Below are 20,864 nucleotides of genomic sequence, written 5' to 3'. Positions count from 1 at the left end.
TATTATTTTGCTTCAGCAAATCCATCATAATATGACCCCTATCCATGGGCTGGGTGGAGCTCAAGCTGCATCCCCAATAGCACCATACTTTCTACATCTAGTGCACAACACAGATAATAATACTAAAGATACTAAACACAGGCAGTGCACTAATTTGACAAGGAAATGTTAATATTATAGCTGAATAAATATATTTCTCCCATGTAATGCACTATAAGTGCAGAGACCATTTAATACTCTAACTAACACTGTGCCCTACAGAGGATTTAGAGAGACATTTAGGTTTTTCCTAAATTAACCAAATCAGAGAAATTATTTAGTTATCAGACAGTTACAATATAATATTGTCATCCAAGAATCTGTTCTCTCATTGTGCAGGGACAACAGGATCCAATTATTTACCCTGTAATGAGGTAAAAAAAAAAAAAGTTAAAATAAAAAAAGAGGGCCTAGGCTCATAGTCATACTAAAAAAAACACACACACACACCAGTTAAACAACACAAATATTGAAGCAGAAAAAATGCATTTTAATCTAAAATGTTGTTTCCATCGGCAAAATGTTACTATTGCTAGCAGAGGACAATGATACTTATTATGTGACACTGTGTTATTCTTTAAGCCCTGTTTTCTAAGAATTTCTAGTTTAGAGAGAGGAGCTGTGTATGATACAAATGTATCCGTCTTTCCCATCTGTTTGCATAAGTGTTGCACTATGAAACCAGGCAATCGGTACTCAATATGGCACCCACAGCTTAAAAAAAGGTGACTGCAACCCATTGATAGCTCTTTATACTGTGTACACAATTAGTTCCCAGCTGGAGCATCACTTGAGATTTAATGGAATGCATGTAGTAATACTATAGTAAATACAATGGAACAACATACATTTGCCCCTCCCATGGCTGTTGTTCTGTTAAGTAAATTTGCCTCGATTTTCTCTGAATTGTGTTTTCTGTGAATGTGTGGAGGTGGTTGTTGTGTAAAGGAAAGAGATCATTCTTCTCATTCAGCTGCATTCTAGAGTGGAGCAACTCTCAAGGGATACACACAAATAGAGGAATGGAGGAACTCAACAATGGACTTTCCAGGAAAAGCATTAGTGCAGTAGAACATTCACACGCTGTCCAGCTGTCTGATTAAGCAGTGTTGCAAAGTCTTAGGTTGTAAGACTTAGCTGAGTCTTAGGAAGTAGTGGGTCTGGTCTAAAATGTGTACACTTCTGTACAAAAAAACGTGCTGAGCCCCCCCACAACCCCCCAAAAAAATACAATAGCAAGCAATTAGCAAGCATTAAACAACTACATTATATACATTTTTTTCAATATTGTTCCACTTTGTGTTAAATACTTCAGGTTTCTTATGAATTAAAAACATGTTCTGAGGATCCCCAACTCCAGCCTAAAGAGCTTACTTATCCTATACACACACACACATTTGCATGTTTATTATAATATAGTGTCACTTAATGTAATTGTATAATTTAATATCACCCCCTTAAAAACAGAGGTTTCTGATTTAATTACAGCTTTATGAAAACTACAGTAGGCTTTAACTCAACAATGTGACCTTCAAAAGAAATCTACACAGTATATTCAAATGTTCATAAACAACCTTCACCCATATTGGACTCATGATGTGCATTAATGGCTTGTATAATTTACATTAAATTAAGGCACCAAATGCCTCAATGCAATTTTTCAGCTAGAAAAGTTTTAAAAATGTTTGAGAATGTGGAGCAGTGGAACTGGACTAACAGAGCAACATCAAATACATTTTGGATGAGTTTAAGTGCTATTTGTGTTCCAGAATTAATTATCCAACATCCTTATATAGAGTATGACAAAAAATGAATTGCTTTTGTATAAGCAGAGCAGGGGTTGGGATAGAGTAGTGGGGAATGCTGCTGCCTTCCATGAAGCATTAGTGCTTGAGTAAGGGAGGAGCACCACAAACCATTAAGATACACTAGCAAGACTCCTAACCCTACATTAGCCTACCTTTAATAACAATAGAAAAGCTGTAATTTAATTTGGATTAAGAGCATCTACCACATCCGCTAAATGTAATGTAAATAATATTGCTGCTGTAATTCTTGGGTTATCCCTAACTTTACATTCTTACAGACACTATAGATAAATTAGCTGAACACTGAATATGCTCCTCAGTAAATTTGTTTCCAACTAAGATGATTAAATTAATCTATCTAGAAGCAGATATCGGTGGCACGGTAGCGCAGCAGGTAGTGTCGCAGTCACGCAGCTCCAGGGGCCTGGAGGTTGTGGGTTCGATTCCCGCTCCGGGTGACTGTCTGTGATTGGTGTGTTCTCCCCGTGTCCGCGTGGGTTTCCTCCGGTTGCTCCGGTTTCCTCCCACAGTCCAAAAACACACGGTGCAGGTGGATTGGTGACTCAAAAAGTGTCTGTGTGTGTGTCTGTGTTGCCCTGTGAAGGACTGGTGCCCCCTCCAGGGTGTATTCCCGCCTTGCGCCCAATTATTCCAGGTAGGCTCTGGACCCACCGTGACCCTGAATTGGATAAGTGGTTACAGAGAATGAATGGAAGCAGATATATTACAAACCCCTATCATTGCCATCCCCCTAGAAAAATTGCCTTGGAATGGATGACATTATCACAATGTGCTGTGTGAAGAAATCCATCAATTTGCATTTGTGCAATATCTGTGTCACTGGAGTTTATATTTCTACACATACAATACTTTACAAATGCGTAAATGTTAATCCACAAATTAAACACAAGTCACAAATATGTTTCACAAATGAATATATCCCAATCTGTGTCTCACGGTCTGAAATTTGTATTTTGAGACTAATCTCTAATTTTCCATTCCACTTTAAATGACGCAACACTGGCGCGCACCACCGCTAGCACAGTTTCTGAACCATTTAAGGTGGAACGCAGCCGCAACTATCTATGTGTCATTCTCCTAGCTAATCTCCAGCTCCCGGTGAAGTGTGTAGAGACAGCGCTGACCGAGTTTTGACATCCATTTTTAAATGTTTTTTCCCTTTGTGAATCTATACAAACAGCAGCGCAAACAATAACCGCAAAGACTTGTACGTTCGTGTTTATCCGTGTTTCCTAGAAAACGCAAGCTGTGTGTTTGCTTGGGGGTTTGGGAAGGTGTGGTGTGTTAAAATCGACAAAAAAGTAGCGTAGTGTGAAATACCCAGTGTGTTTACAATCTGCTCCGACTTAAATTCGAGCTGCATCTAGGAGCGTGCATGCACGTCAGTATCTGCTTCGTGGGTTGTGTGCCGAAAAGTGCCCTGTGTACTACCTGTAGGGAATAGTGAGTAGTGGGTAATTTCAAACACACCTATGATATTGTTGCTCGGCCCTGGCATTTTGGACTTCACAGGCCCACCACATTCGATAATGGCCACCTTTTCTGTCTTCTCGGTCTCTTGAATGTGTATATGAACTTTGCAACTCTATAAAACCATGTACCTTAAGCCATGCAATGAGTTAACGGGAATCAGTGAGAGTGGACACATGAAATAATTCCAAAAAGTAGTTTTCTCGGTTGTGCTTCTCTGTCTCGCTTTCGCCTCTAGAAGTTTCTCGCTTTTGTAGGGGGTCGGGATCTAGACAGTCAACTTGTCTGCTTAAGTTAAGCCCTGCCCACCCAGCTGATTCTGCACACCCCGCTAAGTCAGCGAGAGCGCGGCAATCTTACCCTGATTGGAAAAAGACCAACCGGCAAACACAGGTAAGCCATATCAAATATTTATTAACAATTAAGTCTTTTAGGATTTCACAGTTCCTCATAGAGGCTTAGAGTCATTTTGCTATCAGGGTTAGGGTGTGCAGAATTTGCTGGGTGGGCGGGGCTTAACTTTTGCAGCCAATTGAAGTCTAAATCCTGACACAGTCAAAAGTAAAAAGCAAGAAACTTCTGGAGGCTAAAGCGAGACTGAGAGAAGCGCAACTGAAAAAAGGCGGAATGAAACCGAAAAAACAGATCCTTCAAGAATATTAAACTTAAAATATACGATTAATACAGAAATATTCTGCTTACAAACCTGTTTTTATAATTCTCAATATTAAAGTTTTCTCAAATATAAAATGACATTTATTGGTTATGGATTCTGTTTTTTGGTTCTCAGAACTTTAGAACCTATTTTGACACCATAGAGGTGTTTCATGATATGATTACTGACACAAGGCTGGCCCAAAGAAAAGAACCAATGGGCCGCAGACCAGTGTGTTTCAACAGCCAGTGGTTGGGAAAAAAAACTCTTACATTCATTCATTCATTACCTGTAACCGCTTATCCAGTTCAGGTTTGTGGTGCAGAGCCTACCTGGAATCATTGAGCGCAAGGCAGGAATACACACTGGAGGGGACGCCAGTCCTTCACAGGGCAACGCACACACTCACACGTTCACTCACACCTACGGACACATTTTGAGTCGTCAATCCACCTACCAACGTGTGTTTTTGGACTGTGGGAGGAAATCAGAACACCCGGAGGAAACCCACATGGACATGGGGAGAACACACCAACTCCTCGCAGTCACCCAGAATGGGAATCAGACCCACAACCACCAGGTCCCTGGAGCTGTGTGACTGCGAACCTACCTGCTGCACCACAGCCCCTGAAACAAACTCTTGCGCTTACTTATTTTTTATTTTTATTATTGTTGTTGCTGAAGGCAATACGCAGGCAGGACCAACACAAAAGATGTTGATATATAACAATATGATTGGGCTAGCCCAGTGTCAATCGTCATCTACTGGATTTATGTGCTGGTCAGATATAAATAAATTCATTTTAAAAAAGGGACTGTAGGCCCAAATAGCACATATATATATAAATAGAAAATTCCCGGTATGCAAGATGGCCAGTCCATCCCTGGTTTCAGTGCTCTCCTTTGCTGCAGTAACAGGTTCTACATTTCTGTGAAGGATTTACACAAGATGATAGAAAATTTCACAAATGCTGCTCCAGTTCATCCCAAACAGTATTTCAACACTCTAAAGAATGCAAGATACATTGCTCCACAAGGCCCATGCTGGGATGCTTCATACCACTGTAGCCCATATTTGACATTGAGCATGGTAAGCTTAAGTTCATGCATAGCTGCTCAAAAGCATCACATTTTATGTCATGATATTCTAAGCTGATCAGTTTCCACAATGGGTCCACCTTGAATTCACTCATAGTAAGGGATGTCTACAAATGTTTGGATGGTTTGCTATTAGTAATATATTGCCCACCTGCTAGTGTACAGTAATGTAATCAAAACTGAAAGATATTTGAGGGAAAATCAATAGTAATTAAAGCCAGAATAAATATTTCTGGGAAAGTTTTAAATGATATGAAGAATCATTCTTAATTTGAACAATCTAAGAAGGTAAAACCTCTCAGATTTCACTGATGTCAAATCCTGTCAAAAACCTGTGAATGTAACAATGTTTTTGTGTGTAGAGGCACATGCCATTTCTTTATGGTTGCATGCTGTTATATTTTTCTGCTTATTGTACTACACTATCTATTTATGTACTGAACTTAATATATTGGAAAATCTAAATTTAAAAAGCCATAACTGTGATCAGGCCACATTTGATTTTTATCCATCATAAATTAAAACATTTTGTACAGTAACATATGCAGAATTGTTTTTTCTGTTTTTTTGTGTTTCAGAATTGCAGCAGCTTGACTAACAAACATGTCATTATTCAGATGGCCCAAACTTTAACATTAGACTGTGCTGTACTGGCATTTTATTTCATGATTTTGAGTAGTTTGTCTTTTGTTCATGACTCAAAAAAATTCTACAACTCATGGTACTTTATTCTTAACTATTTCTGTTTTGATCAGATGACTTGGGAGGGATATGCTCCAAAAACCTGCGCTTGAAAGATGGCCGTACATCCAGTCTGAACACTGGTTTGATCACTCTAAAGAACTATGCCTACTACCTCCCCCTTAAATTTGTCCAGCTGACCTTTGCTCATGAACTTGGACACAGCCTTGGAGCTCCTGTGAGTCCACCAAGTTTATCAAAGCAAAAAATTAATGAAAATGTAGTTTCCCTTAGAAATCATTTCCTAAAATGTGGTACCACAGTATCGCATTTTAATGTCATGTACTATAAGGGAGCAATCAGTCATTTTGCCACCAAAACATAGCCAACAATATTTGTGAAAATAATAATTTATTATTTTAGATTTCTTTCCCCTATAGCATTCAATTTACATGTGAACTATTCCCTAAATGAACCAGTTTACCCTCCATAGAGTGGGCCCTCCTGTTGGGAGCAACAATGTTTAGTATACTATCTAATGACTAAGACATCACGATAGTATAATGGCTGGTCCATAATTTGAAGAATAATCATGGGATAAAATTACTGATTGCTTCTTTAACTCACCTGCAAAATTATTTGAATGTTTGTTAGATTAGGAAAGACATACAAGTGTGCCAGGTCAGGATTACATATTGTTGTGAAGTCTTTGGTTGATAAACAAAGGACGTTCCAGTTTTGTAGATGTTCCTTAAGACATTCAGGTCTAATTCACACAGGGACATTTAGTCAGTTTAAGTTTAAGACATGGCTGGGAAAGGCTGTGATGATGTACAAGAGTGAGGAGCTTTGTGTGTGCTGTTGCGTGTTTAGTCTGGAAAATTATGCTTCTCTCCTCAGGTTTTCTGTTCTGAATCTCAGCAGTTCTCCTCAAACTCCTTCATTTTCACTATAGAAAAGCCTCACTCTTATGAAGCAACATTCATTCATTGATTCATTGTCTTTAAACCCTTATCCAGTTCAGGGCTTATCCACTTGGCAGGAACACACCCTGGAGGGGGAACCAGTTGTTCACCAGGTGACATACCCTCACACCTATAGAAACTTTTGAGTCACCAATTCACCTAACAACACTTGTTTTTGGACCGTGTGAGGAAACCGGAGAACCTGGAGGAAATCCAAGCAGACACAGAGAGAACACACCATTCTGAATTGCGTGAACTGCAAATCACAATGCTGCCCACTGAGTATCCAGTCAGGCAGCCCAGTATTCCAGCAATTTCTGACTGCATGAGTAAATAAGAGCTGCAGTTTTAGCCTTTGTGCTTTCTATATATTAGCACATTAAGAGACTATTAATTATTAAGTCCCCACAGCATCATCTTGAGAAGCACATGTAAAAATCTACCTTTCCTTAACATTATGAAGCTGTTCAGCTTATTCCTCAGATTTTTCTAATGTTCCCATTCCACTTTAAATGGTGTTGCAGTTACATTTGGGAGCTTGCAATTCCCATAATTATTTTGTAATGCCTGTGACAAACTTTAACACAAATCTCCACCCTCCCAAAATAAACATGGGGTTCTCCTCGAGGATAAATAACTACTGTGTTAAAACGGTCTACTTTTAACCTCATCTTTTTTCCCCATGTTCGAGAACATGATCCCTCCATGCAGATAAAACGTGTTCTGTTAACCTTACCAGGAATGTTCTGAGAAAACATTGTGACCGTATGCAGGTATGAATTATACAATGACAATTGGGGGAGTCAAAATTTCTTCAGGTCATAATGGGAAACCAGTACAGCGCAGGTATGTACTTCAGTAAACTGTCTTACAATCCTTACAGTGCTTGTTAACTGTAATGTCTGCAGTACATTAAGGATAAATCCATTAAAACAGCTAATGTGTCAAGTACCACACAACAACCTTTGCAGTCAGTTTGGTTCAACATCTACAATGCTTTATATAGAAGCTTGGCTATTGTTAACCAAAGGAGTCACTATTTTTGTGACTCATGTTAAGTGAAAAGGTTTTTTCTAATCAATGTGCCTCAGCTATTTACTTCAAGTTTATATATCAATGTATTGATTCACGGCAGTAATATTTGTTTACTGTAGAATTATTCACAGCAGCAACTAATACCTCACTACTACAGCCACCGGATTATTAAGTTTTTAGGTTATTGTTCAAATTTTTCCTTTCACCTTAAAATGGTGTATACATTGCATATTGAGTTTGTAGTAGATGTTAAGTTTTTGATGAGTTTTAGACATTTCTGCTTATGTGGTTCAGAAAATACAAACAGTCCATATAAAACCTGGCTTCTAATCTGAATGTTCGGTTCCACCTTAAAAGCAGACGGAGTTACGTTCAAAGCGCATAAAAAACACATCTTCCTCGTAAAACGCGTGTCGCCACTGCAACACTTAAGGTGGAACGGTCTAACGTGAGTGATTTAATGAAGGCAATAAAGTGTTTTTCAAAAGCTATAGTTACTTATACGTAATGTCTGAGCTCTGGCATGTGCAGGTGATACCTTAATGAGGATGCAATCCACATGACCAATAATGTCTCGGCGTGAATGCGGCACCCTGTATATGGCCCAAGTCCAGCTGCACGTTGGCATTCTCGGCTAGCTGAGGCTCGGCGTGAATGCGGCACGCTGCATCTGGCCCAATTGTGGCGGTACGTTGGCACTGTCGGCTGGCGAAGCGATTGCCATTGCACACTACACTGATCAGAACATTTTATTAAAAACTACGTATTAATCGTATGTGGCCCACATCTAAAAATAAAAGAAAATATTGGTAACTGTCTGGATTTAACGATGTAATACATGTTAAATAAATAGAATCATTATTTTAACTTGTTAAATGCCATGCAGTTATAGGTAAGCTCTGTATTGTAATATTTTAGAATATTGATGTAATGACTGGGACACGAACGACAGAAATGATTATGACAAATAGGGTTAATAAGGAGACAGTGCGGTGCTGAAGGGAGGTAATTGTTATTTAGGTTTTTGAAGACGACAGCTTTAAAATGAATGAACTCTGAACGAGAAAACGGAAGGTGGCAGAAGCGAACCGCTGTAAAAACACAGAAGAAGAAGACGATGAAGATTCGCGCTCTTTTCTGTGACCGCGGCGCGCAGGCAGCTCTCACCTTTTTAACCTTATATTTTCGGATACATAAGTATTTTGGTATCGCCCAAATGTAGTTAACATCGTTAATGTTACGTACGTTATTCTATAAACTGCTATACGTTACATACGTAATATTGAATCGTTTTTTTTTTCAAATGACAAATTCAGCTAACCTGTTTAACTCTAGCTAGCTCTTTTTTTTCTCTCACATAGAAAACATTTAAATGTAGTGGCGGATGCTGGTCTTTCAAGGAGGGGAAGCTCAATTTCGGCCTGATTCGCTCATTTCGCTGTCAATCAAAAAGGGATTCAGCCTCAGACAGATCATCCAATCATCATGCAAAAGCTGAGCGTCCGGGCCAGCCGAGGCCAGCCCACTGCCCCATAGACCCCCAGAGGTGCGGAGCGTCCGATGGGCGGGACAAAGCCCAGCATTTATCCAATGACTCGTCTCGTTTTGCTGCACTTTGCTGCTTCACTATGAACTCCGTGGACGCTCAGCGTCCTCACTGTTTAAAGCACTGCGGGAATGACTGAGAGGAAAGCCGCGTGTTTACCAGTGAAAAGAAGCTGATTCTGAATAAAAGTTGAGCGCGTTGTAGTGCATATTATATATATTATATAATATATATATATCATATATATTATTTTTTTACATTTTAGGGGAAGCTGAGCTTCCCTTGCAGTCTTAGAGCAATCTGTTTAAATGACATGACAATCGCTCATACATTCATTCATTCATTCATTCATTATCTGTAACCGCTTATCCAATTCAGGGTCGCGGTGGGTCCAGAGCCTACCTGGAATCATTGGGCGCAAGGCGGGAATACAACCTGGAGGGGGCGCCAGTCCTTCACAAGGCAACATAGACACACACACTTTCACTCACACCTACGGACACTTTTGAGTCACCAATCCACCTTCAACGTGTGTTTTTGGACTGTGGGAGGAAACTGGAGCACCCGGAGGAAACCCACGCGGACACGGGGAGAACACACCAACTCCTCACAGACAGTCACCCGGAGCTGTGTGACTGCGACACTACCTGCTGTGCCACCGTGCCACCTATATCTGCTTCCAGATAGATGTAATTTAATCATTAAGATAGATATATCTCATAAAACGAGATACGTATCCCATAATTACAATATACGTATCTCATAATTTTGAGATACTTATCCCATGAGTTATCGTATATGTAATGTTATTATATATACATAACATTATTAGCTATTATGTCATTTTTACAACAAGATGCAATTTACTGATGGCAAAGCTGATCATCGTAACACTTCCAAATGTAATGCAGTTTTCCAAAACATACTCTGTCCAGTGTAGGTTTCATTGGAAACAAGCTAGAAAGTTTTTTTCTCTATTATACCTGTCTGCATAAAACAAGATGCAGTTTGCTGATGACAATGCTCCTCATCGCAACTCTTGCTAATGTAGTTAGACCTACTTATTTACATAGACATAATAACAATTATAATAATCATAATAATAATATGATAACTGCAATAAAACCTTTTGTCCTGTACTGAATGAAATAGTATGAGAATGACACACTGACCCTTGGCACTCATCTTTCCAACAACATGTCAATCAAATCCAAGACCAATCAGATGCCACGTTATAAGAATGCGCAGACAAGTAGGCAGAATAAAAACAGATACATGGTTCATCATGCAGATAGACACAGACAGCACAAGCGACAATGCACAGTGTTGCTTGTTTGTTTGTTTTTCAACAAAATAACAACACACAAGGAAAAAACAACAAAAAAAGAGAATAAGAAAAGAAATAAATAATTTCGTAAGTCCATAATAACCCTGTAATCAAGAATGAGGCCGCCTCCCGCACAGAAGCCAATAAGGGTAAACCTACCGCCTTCCATCAATCATGGATTTAAAAGGCAATGTCGGGAGAAAAAGTGCAAAAATCAGAAATAAGACTCATAAAAGAAAACAGTAACAGAAAAATCTTGCACTTCTTTCTCTTTCGTTTATGTTGCCCTAAAGAAACATATTTTTTCCTGCTTCTTTCATTTAGAAGATCCCACTTTTCTTTTTTACTTGATAATTATTTTTTTTCAAACAGATGTACAGCTTTTTAAATCATATATTGTACTGTATTATTTTGTTTTATTTTCAAAGGGAAGACATTTTGTGTATACATACACATTCATAAAAATGATTTCAAAACAACAAAGTGTTTGTTCAACTAGAAAACCTCAGCCTCATGTACTAGAGCCTTGTGGGTCACATGCAAAAAAACCCTATATCGATATCCACAATTAACCAGAGCCTTGAAGAGGAGTACAATGAGAAGAATTAAAAAATGTTCACAAAATTTGCATTTTTAATTAGGTTTGGGATTTCTGCCAGTGCAAGTTAGTAGAGATTTTGTTCAAAACTGGGCGACCTGTCAGTGATTTTTCGTCTCTGACTTCAGAGAGCACAAGAATGTGACATGATTAGGTGTATATCTATGACTGGCTTTTCTGGGTTGTCATATTCTTCTAGGATGTAAAATGCTGCATCAGTTTTTTACAAAACTGTGCCTGGATTCTGTAGCTGTTGAGTGGATTCTTATCACTTTGGCCAGCCTGTCATGGCCACCTAGAGTTTGCATACCCACTGTTTGGCCTTTGTAGTGTGATGGCAGTGTTTTTGCAGACTAGTCAAAATGTGCCTTTCTTGTCTCGTTGGCCTTGGCCAGGCAATTGCCTAACCTTCCACTTTTGGTTTAGCATTCCCTTTGATCAATGGAATCTTTGTGAGTCTGGAGAGAAGCCACTGTCATGGAGATGGTAGCCATCTCTGGCAGTGTGGATACCTGTTCCATCACAATGACACTTCTCTAAAAGCTAAATATATTGAGCTTTGATGACTTTGATGAAAAATTTCCCAAAATCATGGACTTTTAGAAGGGTAGTGGGGCTTTTTGGGTCCGGTAAAATATAATATTTACCATCTTCACTTGGTCATTTCATGGCTGTGAGACACTGTTTGTTGACCTGGGCATACGATGGACTGTAAAATGATTGGACAGAGGGCAGGCTGACAGGCAGGACCTTGGAGTGCTGGATCATAGGAGCTGCTGTGAGAGGCAGCAGTGTTTCAGCTCTGACTATTTCCTTAATCTATGATCACACCCTGGACATTTTATGACTAAGTACAGTAAATATCCTACAGGTTGCTTCTTTAAGATGAACGGGTTTGATGCTCAACCTTACTGACCCATTCTTTTTATGCAGCCATTGGACTGGGGGAGGAAACTATAGCACCCAGAGGAAACCCATGCAGACAGGGGAAGAACACACCAAACTCCTCAAACACAGTCACCTGGAGTGGGACTTGAATCCACAACCCCAGGACTTTGAAGCTATGTGACAGCAACACTACCTGTTGCTCCACCGCGCTGCCCATCTTTTTATCATTTTTCTTTTAATCACTGTAACCAAACGATGCACATGCTGAATTCACCACATTTTACAGAAAAGAAAACAAGGGGGTTCTAGCCTCCTTCAGGATCTAAAGCTGTGTAACCAGCTGTTGTGAAGGTATATCCATAAGTGTGTGTGCTCCTCTCATTAAAAAGAAATATATTCTTTAACATTTATAAAGTCAAGTTGCTGGTTTTATAAGTTTTTTTATTCTGCTGCAAACATGGCAGGCTGTTCTCCCACCATTTTGATGTTGCTTTGTTTGGACACTTTTGAGTCGCCAATCCACCTACCAATGAGTGTTTTTGGACCGTGGGAGGAAACTGGAGCACCCAGAGGAAACCCATGCCGACAGGGAGAACACACCAAATTCCTCACACTGTCACCTGGAGCAGGACTCGAACCCACAACCTCCAGGTCCCTGGAGCTGTGTGACTGTGACACTGTTAATGCTTTTACAACAGACCATACTTGTGCACTGGAGGTAATCCTCTGTTTCAGCTTCATTGTTTTTGTGTGTGTATCACTTCTACATGAAGGTGGAAACAGTACTGACCTAGTATGGTTTGGCTATTTGGTTGATCTGCAGCATCTAAAGAAATTATTTTTGTTTTTTAGGGATTTGCCCTAAAAACTTAAAACATTGCAGGAATTGTAGTGAAAATACTTCATTTTCTCTAAACAGCGCTTTATTTTTCCTCTCCAACTGCTTATGCAACATGCCAACAGCTGATTCTAGTGTGAGGAATTGTTCTCAGAGCAGATGAGCGTGGATGGTGTGATCATTAATACTGCAAACCAGCCAATCTCAGAGTAGCTCTTAAATTAGAGTTCCAAAGTCACAGGCTCTCACTTTAGAGTGGATGTAAATGCCTGATTAGATTCACTTGGCTTCTGGATACACGTTAAATGTATGCAAGTGCTGGATAGTAACAAAGTAAATGTAATTCATTACTGTACTAAGTACTTTCATGTATTTGAATTTTTGACCTTTACATTTACATTAGACTTGATTAAATGTGAATAAATTAAATGGTGTAAAGGCTTATGAGCAGCGGCCATTCTGTTCTACTTTCTCTGTTGCGCATTCTTCCACTTGTTCTTTGGCAAATTCATTTTGCTCCTGCTGTCTCTATCTGATTATAAATTAAGCTAGTGGCTGCATCACTGTTTCCAGCCTTAGTTTGAAGGCAGTGGAAAGGATCAGAAGACTGACTTCACCTGTGAATTATGGAGGAGAAATTGGTCCATAGCCCAGTGCATTTTGCTTCATGCTGAGACTTCTATATACAGTATTCACAGATGGGCTCAAATCTAGCAAATGAGCTAGAAATGAGAATATAAAAGCCTTTCCACAGCCACAATAAGTTACACATTACTGAACGACAGTGTTCAAAGGCAATATGACAATATGATAAGCCAATATAATTAAGTTCCCAAAACATACCACACCTGAAGCTATGCAGTCTATGCTGAAGATTAAGCATAACTTTTGCAGCGTCGGCATGCTGTTTTAGACTTCAGACATGTTCAAGCTAATTAAAGAAGAAAACCAGATGTTCACATGCTGTGTGGCATGCTTGACATAAAGCATATCTGTCGGTTAGCTGGACAGTAAATATCAGCCAGAGAGTAATGATGCCTTTTTGTTGTTTGAAGTGTAGTATCACCTTTACTCAGCTGCCAAAACCCTGAGGTAAAAACAGGGTTAAATTGCTGATAGAATCAAACATGTTGATTTTTATGGTCAGTTACAATCCTTCAACCTTTTCCATGTTTTCCAACTGCCTGATGTTCAACTGCCTCTTATTATATTATACCATCATAAGGAATGACTACATTTAATATACAGCATGTGCTTTTGTGGGGTGGCACAGTGGCACAGCAGGTAGTGTCGCAGTCACCCTGCTCCAGGTGACTGTAAGGAGTTTGGGGTGTTCTCCCTGTGTTGGCATGGGTTTCCTCCCACGGTCTAAAAACACATGTTGGTAGGTGGATTGGCGACTCAAAAGTGTGCATAGGTGTGAGTGTGAATGTGTCGCCCTGTGAAGGACTGGCACCCCCTCCAGGGTGTGTTCCTGCTTTGTGCCCAGTGATTCTGGGTAGGCTCCGGACCCACCGTGACCTTGAACTGGATAAGCGGTTATAGACAATGAATAAATGAATGAATGAATGTGCTCTTGTCCAGAAGCTTACAGCTCAATCAGTGAACCTGTGGGAGAATGTAGTGTTTTGAGTCTTGCAAAATCATTCTATAATTCAGTTAGCAATGTTAACCATCCAACTGAATGTCGGAATCTGAAAATGAATTTATCGTGGACATGCTGTCTGTTTTGTGTTTTGTTTAACATGTTGTTTAGCATGATGAGGGCTTGGACTGTGGGGGTCTGGAAATTACTGAAGGGAAAGGAAGATTCCTGATGTTCCCACATGCCACAGACAAGATACATGAGAACACTGACCGGTTTTCGCCTTGTAGCCTTCGCCACATAAGCCGCCTCTTGAACGTTAAGAAGGATAGATGCTTTGTGGGTGAGATATATAAAAGTCATATAACTGCAAAGGTATAAATTGTCAGAAGGTACCATCAAAGGTACAACATGATCCTTAGTCCAAACAAAGCAGATATATTATTTATTGGCTGCTGTAAAAAGTGAAGTAGAGCTAACAGCTCTAACAGAGTGAATGCAACTGGTTAATATCCACTTCTGTCTTTCTATGTTTTGTCAATCAATATGTCTCATATTGATTACCTGACTTTGTTGTTTAAAGAACTTATCTGTGTACACTATTGTTAGGCTAAGTAGAGAGCACATGAAAACCTGCATGTTGTGTCTTGTCAGTCAGCGACCAGCCCATCTGTGGAAACCAGATTTTGGAAAAAGGAGAGGAATGTGATGTGGGCCATAATGAAAGCGATCCATGCTGCTACAGTTCAAGAGGGCCAGTAGGCTTTCAGTGTCAACTGAAGCCCAATAAACAGTGCAGGTTAATCCCAATATGTAACATTTATCATCAGGTTTTCATACAGTTGTAGCATATTCATTTACTATAACTCAGCCCACACTTTGGGTCATCACACTCATAACTACATAACTCATATAAACTCAGTGGCTAACACATTTCTTCTGAAATAAATGGCAGGTAGATTGTCTTGCTTTATTGCAGTAAAGCTTCTAATCATCTGGGAAGGCTTTACACTACATGTTGGAATGTTTCTAGAGGATTTGATGGCATTCGGCCACAAGAACTTTAGTGAGGTCAGGTAACATTGTTGGATGATTAATTCTCCAAAATACCAATCTCAAACCTACACTAGCCATGGGGCATGCTGAACCCAGGGTCATGTGCAACTTTTCTAGAGCATACCATTTTGTTTTTCTGTAGAGATTATGTAAACAAATTATGCAATGCACTATTACATTTACTAAATTTGATAGACTGCTTCATTTTCTTATAGAGGTTAGTCAAGGCAATATTGGGATCCCAAGCTGGAATGTGAAAGGTGCCGTGTGGGGGCCTGTATTGTTTACTATGCTACACCAACAAAAAACATATTCAGACAATGAACAGATAAAAAAAAAAAATATATATATATATATATATATATATATATATATATATATATATATATATATATATATATATTTTACATCAACAAACTATATTCCCACACTTTACAACAGCAAGGTGGAGTTAGAAGGGACTAGAACTAGACATTCTTACACCAAGAGATATATAAAACAAGTAAAAATCAGTAATCTTCATATATATTATATATAATATATATTCAAATATTGTGTCCTTTTTTGGTGGTAAAAATTAACCTTTTTCAATGCATGCTGACTCGTTTTCTATGTGTTTCTACATCACAGTCCTAGCCAGGGACTGTGCTGTAGCTCCAGTTGCATCTTTAAGAACACTGGACTAAGCTGTGAGGAAGAATCAGAGTGTCGGATGAAGAGTGTATGCACAGGGTCCTCGGCTGCCTGTCCAAAACCCACTTCCAAGCCAAATGTGACCATGTGTGGTGTGGGCACACGTGTTTGTATGAATGGGGTGTGTTCAACTGTAACTTTAAATACAATTACTAACCATTTATGTAGTTTTTCTAGTATGTTTTATAAAATTATAAAAATCATATTTTCAATTAACAAATTATAACTAGAGACAAACTGGTCTCTGAAAGTATGTGTATTTTAAAAAAGATGGCTATTCAGGCATCCATACAGTTAAATATATGAGGATGGTGTTAAAACTAAAACCTTTCAGAGCAACTCATAGAAGACACATAGTTAACATGGTTTTGGTGACTGCACATTCCTTTGGTTAGTTTGAAAGTGAAAAAATAAGTGCTGTTCTGCATGTTTAAGCTGTAGTTTTTTCCTTCTGGAGCAGGAATGTGCCCAGTCACTGTGTGTGATATATGACTTGGAACAGTGCGATTGTCCAGGAGAGAACAAGAAGGAAAAGTGCCACATGTGCTGCCAACAGAAAGGTAACAAACCTCATAACAGCTGTAAATTTATATCCCCACTGGCATTGAAATACATGCTCTATAAAACACAACTGAACCACATATGGGCTTGCATTTGGTTTTACTAATGGCCCATATGATTCCTTTTAAATTAGGCACACATTGTACTGTGAAAAAGTCAAAGCCCACCCTTTATTTGTTTTATTTTATTTCAAGGTAACTTACTGATTTTCCAGCTTTAGGAAGAAAATGAGAAAACATACAGCTTCCATTGTTTTCAAGAGACAAATCTGCAATTTTTTTACACGTTTCACACCTTCAAAGTTCACAGTCTTCGATGTAAATTGCACTTTATCATTCTCACAATCCAAGTAAGTTGTCAGCTACACATCCTACACATTGGACCCATATTGTTGAATTGTCTTTTCCCAGCACAAGTTTAGACACAAACACCTGTGGATTTTTTCAGACCTGAAGTAAAAGGGCAGATTTATGTTCCAATATCTTTTTAAAATGAAAGCTTTAAATGTTGAGTTTTTGTGGCCTTTCAAAGTTAGGAGTACCCATATTGAAACTTATTTAGAAGTCCAGTTTTGCACATTTTTTGAAACATATTCTTATGCAAGTGTGTTAAACATGATATTGTATATTCAACATCTGAATGTATGGATATATACAATATATCCATATATATATGATCTTCCTGAAAAATCAAAGTCACAGTTCTCAATGACAGTTTTGACTAGAAATAAAATCAAATAAATTCCCCTTCTGGTCACCCATTAATCCAGTAATTACATATTCAGATGTTATGCTTGCCTGAAGCTCAGAGGCCCCACACCACAAGTTGATGTGACTGGTTCCATATGACATCAGAAAGCCTGACTGTCAGAATATTCCTGTTTGAGCCTTTGGAACAGTATGAAGGAATGGTAGTTTAATTTATTTTACAAGGTGTGTTCATAAACAATTCATCAAAGAACGTTTAAAATGTGTGGATTATATAAACCACTTGTAGAATAAAATTGTCAAATATTTAGATATTCATTTGTTTATTAGTTTTTTGTTACTTAATTTCTTGCTGAATTTTAAAAGCGCTGCCAGAAAGCTGGGACGGCAAAGGATAACATATTCTGCAAAAACAGCTTTTTGGGTTACCTTTCCAGCTCAATATTCTTGGAGGACCGCACTAACTGCACTATTCCATTACATTAGATCAGTGGTTCTCAAAACAAGTAAGAGGTGGTACGCCAAATTATCTAAAAAATATATATTACTTAATTAAGGAATTTATTTATACCTGAAAATCTGTTTCATATGGAAGTTTTTATGTGAAAATGACATGATGTTTCACCGTTTTCAAAATTATGCCCTAATGAAATTCGCTTGTGTCAAAAAAAAAAACGGGGAACGGGGGACAACGCTCCCTCGCTTTTTTCCAGGGAGAATTCTTTTTTTTTAAGAAATCCGTTGTAAGGGGTCTGCCTGGGACTGGGGCAAGGCTGCCTGCTAAGCCACCCCCAGTCACTAGAGGGAGACAGAGACACTCTTAATTTGGGGCAATTGGTTCCACCTGGGCTACCCCTACTTAAGGGAAGTCAACACGCCATTACCATGGACTCAGCAGAGTCACCAGACATAGAGCAGCTCAAAACTGCTTTGAGTCAGGGTGCTGCCATTGGTAGACATGAACAGACCCTTCAACAAATTCTGTTTCATCTGCAGGGTCTTACTGCAGTCCTTCAGGCTGAACCATCTGTGGCCACAAGGACTGCACCTGCCCCCCCTCCAGCCCCAAACCCAACACCCATTTCACAGGGTGAGCCCCACCTACCACCACCGGAAAGATATAATGGGGATCCAGGCCGCTGCAGAGGTTTTCAGCTTCAGTGTTCTCTTGCCTTTTGAGCAGCAACCCTCTCGCTTTCCCACAGAGAAGTCTAAGGTGGCATTTATCATTTCACTGCTAACAGACCTGGCTCTTGCTTGGGCCACTCCCATATGGGAGAATTGTCCTACTGTGTGTGCCTCCATAAAGGAGTTCACAACAACTATGCGTAACATTTTTGATCACCCTGTCTGTGGGGGTGAAGCTGGTCCCCGTCTTCTACGCTTAAGTCAGGGAAAGAGATCCGTGGCCGATTATGCTATTGAGTTCCGTACTCTTGCTGCTGAAAGTGGCTGGAATACATCAGCACTAACAGCAGCCTTTTTGCAGGGGCTGAGTGAGCAACTCAAAGATGAGTTAGCACCAAGAGATCTCCCTATCTCTCTGGAGAGTCTCATTGAGGTAGCTCTCAAATTAGATAACCGGTTACGAGAGCGTCGGCGGAGACAAGAAACCTGGTTTCCTCTTCAACGGGGCTACGTACCCTCTTCTCTGCTTCTTCCAGAGGCATGTGATGAGGGTGAACAACCTATGCAGTTGGGGCATGCTCGCCTATCTCGCAAGGAGCGAGAATCCCGTATGCGAGAGGGCCGATGCCTATACTGTGGGCAACAAGGACACTTGCGTCCAACTTGCCCGGAGCTGTCAGTAAAAGCCAGGGCTCAGGACAGAAGATCTGTGATGGGCCAAAATCTTTCTCCTGTTATCTCTGGGGTGTTTGTTAATGCAACAGTGTCCTGGGGACAGAACCATGAGAAACACCTTAGAGCATATATAGATTCCAGGGCAGCTGGCAACTTTATAGACTCTGGATTAGCTACAGCCTTAAAATTGCCACAACAGACACGACCACTCTCTTTGCAAATTGGCCAACACACTGAATTGATCACTTTGTTCTTAATCAGTGCCCCCCATTTGCAGCTGGTACTGATGCACCTGGCTGCAGCGTCATAACCCTCGCATTGACTGGGCAACTCGGTCGGTAACAGCCTGGGGACCTCAGTGCCAGGGGTCCTGTTTGCAAAAGCACCCCACTTGTCCTGGATTCATTTCATCACTCTCAGACATTCCAGGTCTATCTCGAGTTCCTTATGACTACCTCAACTTAAAGGAAGTATTTAGCAAGCAAAAGGCCCAGATTCTGCCCGCTCATCGGTCGTATGATTGTGCCATTAACCTCCTCCCAGGTACCAGTCCTCCTCTGGGAAGATTGTTTTCTCTCTCCGGCCCTGAGCGGAAAGCTATGGAGGAATATATCCAAGAGGCATTAGCTTTAGGCTTCATCCGGCCTTCCACCTCCCCAGCAGGGGCTGGGTTCTTCTTTGTGGCAAAGAAAGATGGGGGCTTTCGTCCCTGTATAGACTACCAGGGTCTGAACAAAATTACGGTGAAAGACCGCTACCCCTTGCCCCTCATGACCTCCGCTTTTGAAGCACTCCAACAAGCCTCAGTTTTTACTTAACTGGATTTGCGTAGTGCCTACAACCTCATCCGTATTAGAGAAGGTGATGAGTGGAAAACGGCTTTCATCACTCCATCAGGCCACTACGAGTACCTTGTTATGCCATTTGGATTGATGAATGCTCCGGCTGTCTTCCAACGCTACATTAATGAGGTCTTGAGGGAGGCATTAGACCAATATGCTTTTGTGTACCTGGATGACATTCTCATCTATAGCCAATCTATGGAAGAGCACATACTTCATGTGAGAAGAGTCCTTCAGCTACTCCTAGAGAACCATCTCTACGTGAAACTCGAGAAGTCTCTGTTCCAAGCTTCATCTGTGTCCTTCCTTGGATTTGTTGTATCCAAGGGCCAACTACGCATGGATCCAGCTAAGATAAAAGCAGTTGCTGAATGGCCACGCCCCACTTCTCTCAAACAAGTTCAGCGCTTTCTGGGCTTCGCTAATTTATTTCGCCGTTTCATCAGAAACTTTAGCACTGTGGCTGCTCCATTAACCTCCCTAACAAGAAAAGACATAGGAAGGTATCTATGAACTGAAGCAGCACAGTAGGCTTTCGAGGAGCTTAAACATCGCCTGGTCACTGCTCCAGTATTACAACTACCAGATCCTGATCTCCCTTTTTTGGTTGAAGTTGGGGCAGTGTTATCACAGTGTTCTGGAGCTGAC

General features: G+C 40.1%; 1 protein-coding gene across 1 annotated transcript in view; it reads left to right on the top strand.

The window, feature by feature from the left end:
• si:ch1073-396h14.1 (disintegrin and metalloproteinase domain-containing protein 10) overlaps positions 1-20,864 on the top strand; it is a 55,343-nt gene that overhangs the window by 30,157 nt on the left and 4,322 nt on the right. The window contains exons 10-14 of the mRNA XM_066647220.1: positions 5,847-6,010; positions 14,726-14,897; positions 15,209-15,353; positions 16,241-16,424; positions 16,764-16,863. Coding sequence (XP_066503317.1) covers positions 5,847-6,010; positions 14,726-14,897; positions 15,209-15,353; positions 16,241-16,424; positions 16,764-16,863 — 765 coding nt within the window. The remainder of the gene's footprint in view (positions 1-5,846; positions 6,011-14,725; positions 14,898-15,208; positions 15,354-16,240; positions 16,425-16,763; positions 16,864-20,864) is intronic.

The sequence above is a fragment of the Hoplias malabaricus genome, chromosome 16 (genome assembly GCF_029633855.1).
Source record: "Hoplias malabaricus isolate fHopMal1 chromosome 16, fHopMal1.hap1, whole genome shotgun sequence".
Classification (NCBI taxonomy): domain Eukaryota; kingdom Metazoa; phylum Chordata; class Actinopteri; order Characiformes; family Erythrinidae; genus Hoplias; species Hoplias malabaricus.
This window is presented reverse-complemented; position numbering and strand designations above follow the sequence as displayed.